Source organism: Crinia signifera, chromosome 12 (assembly GCF_055691185.1).
Source record: "Crinia signifera chromosome 12, ASM5569118v1, whole genome shotgun sequence".
NCBI lineage: Eukaryota > Metazoa > Chordata > Amphibia > Anura > Myobatrachidae > Crinia > Crinia signifera.
This window is the reverse complement of record NC_139228.1, coordinates 44,145,132-44,155,097: the sequence shown is the minus strand read 5'-3', so window position 1 is coordinate 44,155,097 and position 9,966 is coordinate 44,145,132. Positions and strand designations below refer to the sequence as shown.

At 42.2% G+C, this 9,966-nt stretch overlaps 1 protein-coding gene across 1 annotated transcript; it reads right to left on the bottom strand.

Annotated features, from left to right (window-relative positions):
* Positions 1-400: 400 nt before the first annotated feature.
* Positions 401-8,472, bottom strand: LOC146050096 (uncharacterized). Its single transcript, XM_083166918.1, has 2 exons — positions 8,269-8,472; positions 401-3,242 (listed from the first exon to the last, which is right to left on the bottom strand). Exon 2 carries the CDS (start codon positions 2,933-2,935, stop codon positions 899-901), a length of 2,037 nt encoding a protein of 678 aa, XP_083023044.1. The 5' UTR covers positions 2,936-3,242; positions 8,269-8,472; the 3' UTR covers positions 401-898.
* Positions 8,473-9,966: the final 1,494 nt, after the last annotated feature.

Here is a 9,966-nt window from a genome sequence, read left to right as displayed (position 1 = left end):
CCATGCGTGGGGATACGATACACTAATATGGTGTCCATATTGACCTATGTCAACATAGACACCAAAATAACATGAAGAACTTTATTATTCCTGTGTCAACCTTTGACCATGTCAGCCAATGCAAGTCGACCTTTTTCATGTGTCAACCTTCTGCCTGTCAACCAATTGTGGTCAAACTACACACCGTCAACCTAGCGATCTACACCCAGATACAATGGTTTAATAAACACATGAATAATATTATAGTTCAGAAAGATTAACTAAAAATAGGTTCATTAGCTTTTCCTAATACCAGTACACAATGATAAATAGTCTGCTGTGGTATACAGTATTTACTAAAGTGCAGGTTTATATAACTGGAGATGTTGTCCATATCATCCAATCATATTGCAAGTATCTGAAGAGAATCGATCATACGCCGATGTATCGATTGTCTGATCTATTAATTACCTTATTTGACCTCAGTGTGAAGACCCCTTAGAGCTCCGTGAGAGTGTAACCTCATATGATATGACCAGTAACGATGACCACAGATACAAGGTTGAACTCTGATTTAATGATGACGAAAACAACATATTTATACACAACAAACGACGCTGGTTCAATTACATGATTGGTTAATATTTGGTGCAGAGGTAGGGAAATAGCAGTGTCTTTGTGGGGTGGCTTATACATCGCCTTGTGTAGTATTCGTTAGTTATGAGAAAGCACAGAATGTACAGTGTCTAAGGAAAGTAACAAAGTTTATGATAGCAGCGAGTACTGGAAAAGAGCCAGGATATAACCACCTTGAAATCAGCAGGGACAGACATAGAGAAACAAGATGGCTGATTAACCCTTCAATGAAAACAAGATGGCTGATTAACCCTTCAATCCCCTCTTAGAATCAATGTCCTTTTTAGACAATTTGATTCTTGTAGATGGCATCTTGTTTGGTACGGTGAATTTTGACATATTCACCATAATCTTCTGGTGAGGGAGGGCTTTTGGCAAGATCAGTGTACATAGCAGGTGTTACATTATCCAGGTACTTGGAACCAATCTTCTTGCATATGGGAAAGACACAATATCCTACTATCATAAGTACAATAATTACAATGAGGATAAATATGCCTATTTGTGTTAGTGCGTGTTTCCAATCATTTAACCATCCGAACCAGCTACTCCAGGGGTCCGTGATACCTGAGTTCTTCTTGAGTTCGATGGATAAATTTTCTAGATGTTTAATAGCTAGGGTAGTTTTTCCATTAGGACCTGTGTTGTCTGGGATATAAGTACAGCATCCATTAACCTTACCTATGTACACACAGGTTCCTCCTTTCTCGGCAAGCATCATATCTAAAGCCATGCGATTCTGAAATGTCATTTGTGATGTAGCTTCTAACTGTTCAGCAATACCTTTCAAAGCGTCCCTAGTATCATTAACGAAGCGCTGTTGATTATAATATATGTAATTTATCCAGTTCACATTTTTATTGATGGTTACCTGGGGAAGCAGGGACTCGAAGCCGGCAGCGACCTCATCACGAGCCTTAAATTCTTTAGGAACTCCCCGGGGAACACCAATAGTGTCTATGTATATGTGTGGATCGAAGCTTTCCTTTGGAGCTTCTCTTTTGTTTCTGGAGTTTGTGGTAGGTTTATTTGTGGGAGGAGGCTCAGACAAATCGGCTGGGAGAATGTGTATGGGCATAATGATCTTTGCCAGGGCACACTCTCCTTTCCAAGGATTATCCAGCTTTGTCCTGAGTCTCATGTCTCCACAAATAAAATAAATATCTCCCAAAGATTTCTTCATGGTGGGTATGGTGATATGTCTTCTTTCAGCACAATACCCATCAGGAAACAATTTCAATTGTACAACATTTTGATCAGTACTACTAGAGAAATAACAAGTGTAATTACCGGGGTAAATAGTTATAGTACTACCAGGGTTGGTATTCTTTGTCATAATGGGGTATTCCTTTTTCCATTGTTCACATTTGGCTTCTTCTATTACAGTGTCAGTGTATAAACTAAAAAAGCATTTATCCTGTTCAGGTGGTATGTGTATGGGTACAGTACCTAAATGGGGTCTGGACTTTCCACACACATAGCAATCAGTTTGATTAACCTTGCGGGCATTATACTTCATCCATTCTAACCAATAGTTTACATCAGAGAAACCTGTTTCCATAGACATGGTATCTTCATACGTGGGATTATCAATGGCTAACATATCATTAAAAGTAGTGACATGTGGTTTAAGGAATGATGGTGGTGTTTTAGGTTTTACAGTGGCTTTGAGGGCGGTGTATTCTGGGTTATCGTACATGTCCTTTAAATGGAATTTTCCTCTTGGGCCCCCGTTTTCCCCTGATTGATATTTACCCAAGACATATAGTCCGGCATCACCGGGGGCCGGGTTTTCTAAGTTAATGATAAATTGGCCATTGCAGGTGCCCTTTTTTCGTAGGGACATACGGGCTAGTAAGGATCGACCATTGGACCATTTATGGATGCCAACATCGGGGTAATATCCCCAGTCTTGGCTGATATCAAAGGCAGTGGTATCTGCTCTAGTGTTCCACCCAACAGCCCCCCATGAGTTGCAAGAATCTCCCCAGTAAGTACTAGTGACACAGATATATACGTGACTTACAGCGTGTGGTGTGTGTTGGATGTTACACAGCCAGGGCAGCGGTGGTTCTTCTCGATTCCCGCCTTGATTGTTTGAACAAGATACAATATCACAATAAGAAAATATGAAAGTAGCAACAGTTGTACTAGAAGAATTATACCAGAAGGTAAAACGTCCATCATTCTGAGTAATATCAACTTCAGCAAAACAGTTATAAAGAACAAGCCCGAATAAAATCACTAGGGCTAAGGTGGGGGGAGTCATATCCTGTAGCGTCGTCCTCGGCTTCAGAATGTTGTACCCCTGATTCCTCATCACCTCCAGCCGGCAGGTCTTCTCCAAGTTGGAGGTCAGAGCCACTGGCTCCCGTTATTACCTCTCTCGTCCCGTCTGTGTCAGTCTCGGGATCGGTGTCGACCTCTGTGTTGACGTGTGGTGGAGGTGGAATTTTCTTTACTCTGGATGCATGGATCCACGTTGGTCCTTCGTCGGTGAGGACAGCCGTCCTGGTAACCGCGACCACTTCTGTTTCTGGACCGTAGGTGAAATCTCCTGGATGTTTATTTCTGGGTAGGATCTTTACAACGACCTTGTCTCCAACCCTAAATGGGTGAGTGGGTATCTGTGGATGAGAAGGATTCTTAAAGATAACATTTTGTTCAACTTCATTAAGTTTCTGTATTAGGGATCTGACATACTCTTCTCTTATTATTTCTAAGTCTCCTTCTGTGGTAACTAAAGGGTTCTTTGCCCAGGGAGTGGGGAAAGGTCTGCCCATCAGTACTTCAAAGGGGGAGTAACCTAGAGTCTTTTGTGGAGTCATTCTCTGTGGGTGATATGGAATGTGAAACTTCCATTCTATTTGCAGTGCTTTGACTAGTTCTGCTGTGACTTTGGCTGTGAAGGCTGAACCTTTATCGCTATTGATTCGGAGCGGGCATCCTCAGCGCGGAATGATCTCTCGCGTGAGTATGCGGGCTACTGTTTTTGCATCTTCTGATTTAGTGGGATAAGCTTCCTGCATTATTGATATGTGTAAAATCTATTTGAAGATGTGTGAATGGTGTGGTTGGGTATTCTAGATGTTGGTGTCTTGCTTTATTTGGGTTGTTTGGGTTGTTTCTAAGACACACTATACATCTACTGATGTACTGTTTTACAAGTTCTTTGGCATTAGTAATGTAGAAATCATTGGAGAGGAGTAAAGTAGTTGTTACTATACTATGGTGTCCTACTCCGTGGTAATGTACTATGAACAATGATGCACTGGTTTGGGGTATACATGGTTTCCCCTCTTTGCAGATTAATCCAGTCCGTGGATTCTTCTGCAATATTGGATATGTTCAATCTGATAGATCTGAATTAGAGGCAGCAGCCTGTAATTCTGTCAGTAGGTATGTATCATCTAACGAAGGAGGCGAGATGACAGCAAGAGTGAGGTTATATGTTGCTATAGTGGCAGCACGTTTAGCAGCGGTATCAGCAAGAGCGTTGCCTTTGCTGATATCATCCTTTCCTCCAGTGTGTGCTTTACAATGAAGGATGGCAATTTGAGATGGTAATGTAATTGCGTGTAAGAGATCTGTGATGAGTTGCGCATGTGATATGCCTTTCCCATCAGCGCCAGTGAAGCCTCGGCGTTGCCAGATCATACCATGATCATGAACAACTCCGTAAGCGTATTTGGAGTCTGTGTAAATTGTGACAGGTTTGTCTTTGTAAATGTGACAAGCTCGAGTGAGTGCAATGAGTTCTGCAGCTTATGCTGACTGTAAGGGGACTGTCTTTGCTTCAAGGGTGGTGTTTGGAAGTTTAACCACTGCATATCCTGCCTGGTACGTGTTGTCATTGGGACGGCTGCAGGAGCCGTCAACAAATATTATGTCGGCATCGGGGATAGGCACAGTCGACATGTCTTGTCTGGGTGAAGTTTCTGAGTCAATTGTCAGAGTACAGTCATGTTGAGGCGGCGCCTCGTCGTCAGGTCCTTTAAGACCTAAAAGTGCGTTTAGTACAGGGACAGGTCCTTCTGAGTTTGTTGCGTATTTTACAGTGAGAGAAGGATTCCCTAGTAGGAGTACTTCATAGCCGCTGAGTCTTTGGGCAGACATGTGTTGTGTGTGTAGACCTTTGAGGATGGAGAGGACATTATGTGTGGTATGTAACACAGTAGGATGTCCTAATGTAAGTGATGTGGACATCTCAACAACCATTGCACAGGCAGCCAGTGCTCGAAGACAAGCTGGCATTCCTTGCACAGTGACAGGCATTACCTTTGAGAAGAATGCGACTGGGCGCATTTTGCCTCCATGAAGTTGGGTCAGTACACCCGCCATAGTTGTACATGTGTCCCTTGCAAACAAGTGAAATGATAACATATAGTCCGGGAGACCAAGCGCGGGACTCTGTACTAACATTTCTTTCAATTTTTTTAAATGCAGAATACATTTCATCTGACCATTGTATAACCTTGGGTTTGTCTTTGAGTGTGCATTGTCTCAAGATATTATCATAGTAGGAACAATCAGAGATCCACTGTCTGCAGTAACTTACCATACCCAAGAAAGACAACATATCCTTCTGGGTAGTTGGGGTGACCAGGCCCAATACAGACTGTATGCGTTGTGGACTGATTTTTCTTTCTCCCTCAGAGAGTACAAAACCCAGGCAATTGACATGCGCTTTACACCATTGCAATTTTTCTCTTGACACTTTGTGTCCACATTCTGCTAACCAGTTTAACAATGAGATTCCATCTAACCGGCTGGTCTCCTCGGTGACACTACAGAGAAGCAGATCATCTGCATACTGTAGCAGGACAGAACTATGGGGGGGGTGCCATGGAGCCAATGTGGCTTGGAGGATTATGCTATAGACCACTGGAGAGTCAATATAGCCTTGGGGTAAACGACACCAGGTTAATTGTTTACCTTCAAATGAAAAAGCAAAGAGTAATTGGGTCTCTGTGTCTATAGGAATGCTAAAAATGCGTTTTTCAAATCTATGACATTAAAGTGGGTTGCGTTTGCAGGGATTGCTGAGATGAGTGAATTGATGTCAGGTACTATGGGTGCAATAGGAACAATGAGATCATTTACTTTTCTCAAGTCTTGTACGAATCTAACAGAGCCATCGGCCTTAGCAACAGGGTTGATAGGTGTCGAGTAAGGTGAGACAATGTACCTGAGTATGCCTTGTTCGAGGAAGTCATGTATCATAGGTCTAAGACCTTCAATCTTTTCTGGTGAGAGTGAATATTGTCTGCAAAACACGGGTTGTGTATCTGGTTTGAGCTTGGCTTTGTATGGTGTACAGGGTATGAAGCCAGTGTCATAAGGGCCAATGGCCCAAATTCTATCATCAATTTGATCAAGTGAGTTGTCCAGAGTATTTTGTAGTGACACAAAGTGTGGGGAGGTGACTTGGAGCCCACTCCCTTGTGGAGAGGGTGAGATGGAGATGTGGAATTTACTAAACAAGTCACGGCCCAGTAAGTTAACAGGACATTCTGGGATGATCCTGAATTGGTGTATCCCTAAGTGTTTTCCCTTGTCAGAGCGTATGATAACTGGGTCAGTCAGGTATGTGTCAGTGGGTATCCCGTTGATTCCCATTGAAGGAGTAGTCTTTTGCAGTTCACCATCATAGTTAAGAGAACACAAAACACTGGTTGTTGCCCCACTGTCTACTAGAAAGGACAGTTTTTTTATCATCAACATATAATGTGATGAGGGGTGAATCTTCCCAATGAGTAGTGAACTGTGCAAAAGATGGGATACCCTCCTCCGGGCCCCGTCAATGTGCAGGGTCAGACCAGTCCACTCTGAAACGTACATGGTCTTGAACTGATGTTGAGTGTGGTCTGTATGGTCCCTGTTGGGGTCTGGGAGTGTAAGGTTGTTGTGGTTTCTGGGGAGGGAGTGGACAGTCCCTAGCCCAGTGTGTATTCCGGCCACAGTTGAAACAAGTTGTTTGTCTTGGTACTGCACCAGTATTGTTGTGATCTCTGTTGTATGGAGGCGCACGGGGTGTTGGACCCTGAGGGGGTCTATATGGTCTTTTCTGGTTATTTTGTGGGATCCCCCTATTTGGTCTATTTGGTGGGCCTCTGTTATTATTTTGGAAGTTGTGAGTAGAAGTGACGACAGTCTTCTTCATATCAAAACATCCAGCAGATTCTTTTTCATATAAGTGCTCACTAAATTCAGTGAGTTTGTCAGATGTCCAGGTAGAGACATTCTGTTTGACTGGCGTGGAAATGGAGGGGTGTAGGTTATTGATAAAGGTGGAAATGAGTAAAGGGAATATTTCAAGAAATAGTCCCGTTTCCTCAGTCCAGCATCTTTTAAATCTCTTCCAAAATTCAGTGACTGTAGGTTTCTATTTACATGAAACTGCAATAGGCAGCGATGTTCAGTGTTAGGGAGAGAGAGGCCAATACTGCAGCTTCCCCCTCAGACCCCCCTCTTCCAGCAAAGACACAGAAGCCTAGCAGGAATCCGCCGTACACCCTGAGAGCTCAACAGAAAATAGATCTTTCAAAGCTGAACTGGTGTACGGTGATTTCATTCCACATGTCAGTTATCTCCTGTGCTTTGTTAAGGGGATAGTCTGCAGCTGTTTACTATATTGCAGGGATCGGGGTATTAATACTGGGGACTTGATTCCAGTCCCATCTATTATATTGTCCACCTCATGGATTAACAAGGTAATAATTTGTGGGCAACATATTCCTTACATATTTCACTAGGTAATGGGGGTGGATAGACTGTTTTATTCTTACTATTATTTCCACCCATGTCGGGGTATGATTGTGTATCAATATTTCTGACTATGAATGGGAGCGTGGAAAGTTCTTAATACTCAGACCAGGGGCACCGTCTTCAGTCAGGCAGGTCGGGACCTGTGGCAGCAGACTGTGAGGGTTGGTCTTTATCTGAATATTATATGAACTATATTTCCTCTAGATACATCCCATTAAATATAAAAGTACAAAATGTTAGTGAAACAACAGACCGTCTACGTGACGGTGGACAGAGTCTTGTTGTTATGTTGCTGAGAACTGTATGTGAAGCCTCACGTTGCGTTACTCCGAGAAGGAGAGCATAAAGTCCGCAAGTCTGTTGGCATACAGTAGTCAGATTAGACAAATGGTGAAGTTATTGTGCGTGAACTTACCAGCCGCACGGTTTACAAGGAAATACAGATATCACGAGTGTGTATACTCACCAATCACACAGGGATATTGAATGAAAGAAAAACTTATACTTTAAGACAATACAATAAAGACAATTGGCCAATAAAGAATGGGCGTTCAAAGTGAGGTACTATTTAGACTAAAGACCCCAGGTCTCCTTCGTACTCCAAGTACGGCATCTGATCCTAGATCAGGTTATGTGCACAAAAATAGAAGACTTTAACTTCTATGATAGAAGACTCTAACTTCTATATAAGACATTCAACATACCCCAGGCATGGTGTCACAGGTTCAGGATCGAGTATGTCCGTAACCTCACAACAGATTCAGGCAGACTGTAAAATCTTTATGACATCTGTGTAGGAATGGACCTCGCATCCCGGTGGCCGAGCCCCCACTTGAAGAGAATCGATCATACGCCGATGTATCGATTGTCTGATCTATTAATTACCTTATTTGACCTCAGTGTGAAGACCCCTTAGAGCTCCGTGAGAGTGTAACCTCATATGATATGACCAGTAACGATGACCACAGATACAAGGTTGAACTCTGATTTAATGATGACGAAAACAACATATTTATACACAACAAACGACGCTGGTTCAATTACATGATTGGTTAATATTTGGTGCAGAGGTAGGGAAATAGCAGTGTCTTTGTGGGGTGGCTTATACATCGCCTTGTGTAGTATTCGTTAGTTATGAGAAAGCACAGAATGTACAGTGTCTAAGGAAAGTAACAAAGTTTATGATAGCAGCGAGTACTGGAAAAGAGCCAGGATATAACCACCTTGAAATCAGCAGGGACAGACATAGAGAAACAAGATGGCTGATTAACCCTTCAATGAAAACAAGATGGCTGATTAACCCTTCAGTATCCAAGTATTATCTAATTGGTTGTTATGGTCAACATGCTGCACTTATATAATTCCACACTTTAGTAAATACAGTATACCCCAAAGGTTAAAAGTGGTATTTGAGGCATGGGATTTAAATACTGAAAGGTAGCGCTGTCTAGCATCGGTGACAAGAAAAGTCTTCTTGGCTTAGAAAGCCCTCAAATGCCGGTTAATAATCCCACCCCCCTCCCACTGCTGAATCCCCTTGGTAACATGCAAAGGGATGTACACGATCACACCCCCTTTCATGCAACAGAAGGGGAGAGAATTGAATGATTTCTCTCCTATTTGGAAATAAAACTCAGTCTAAACTGACTTTTATTTCTGTCGGAGTACGCCGATGAGGAGGCTGGCAATGACGTCATGTGATGTCAGCCATCCGCCCCTGGCAGGCTGATGCCTGCCTGAGTTCCCAGGGGAATGCCCAACGTTTTCATGAGGAGACCCATAAAACACTGGGTGTTCCCCCTGCTCCAGCCCCATTTGCACCCCTGGCCCTTCCTCCCTGCAACGAACAGCCCGGCAAGTGTGTAGGCGCAAACCCCAACCATCATGGCTGAGGACGAATTCGGATCGCTATGAGTGATAATAATAAGGCCCAAAATGAAACTACAAAAAAAAATGATACACATTATTAAGAATTACATTTTATATCATGATTAAAAGCATAACATTTGTTCTTGTGAAAATCTGGAGTCCTCCCTGTATTTTTTGGTATATTTCTTATATTCAGCGAAAATTGTGTCATCAAACCGCCAGACTACCAAATTCACTCTGGACATACTCTACATGTGGTAGACTGTTTTAAACTATCGAGAGTACAGTATTGCTCCTCAATATTGACACTTTCCAGTACATACTGTGATAGTATATCATTATTGACTAAATGGAAGAAGCAGTGCAATGAAATATGAGTAATGGGGCTTTCTGCGTTTATAATACTTTAATATAGTTTATTTTCCCTATTGAAAGTATACTTTCATATTGTCCTTTTTGTATTTAAAAGTCTATGTTTTTTTTGTGTTTTTTTTTCCGGTTGTTTGTGTATTCATGGCTTGTTGACAGCGGATTCTGGTACAAAATGCAATGTTTTTACTACTACTGACTACTTTGGACACCATTAAAGTAATCTGAAACTTTTATAGGCGTTGAGAAGCACACAGTATTTCCACATTGAACAGAAGTCGATAGAACGCACATTCCATTCTTTCATTGGAGAAAAAAATGTCCACATTGAAATTGGTAAATAAA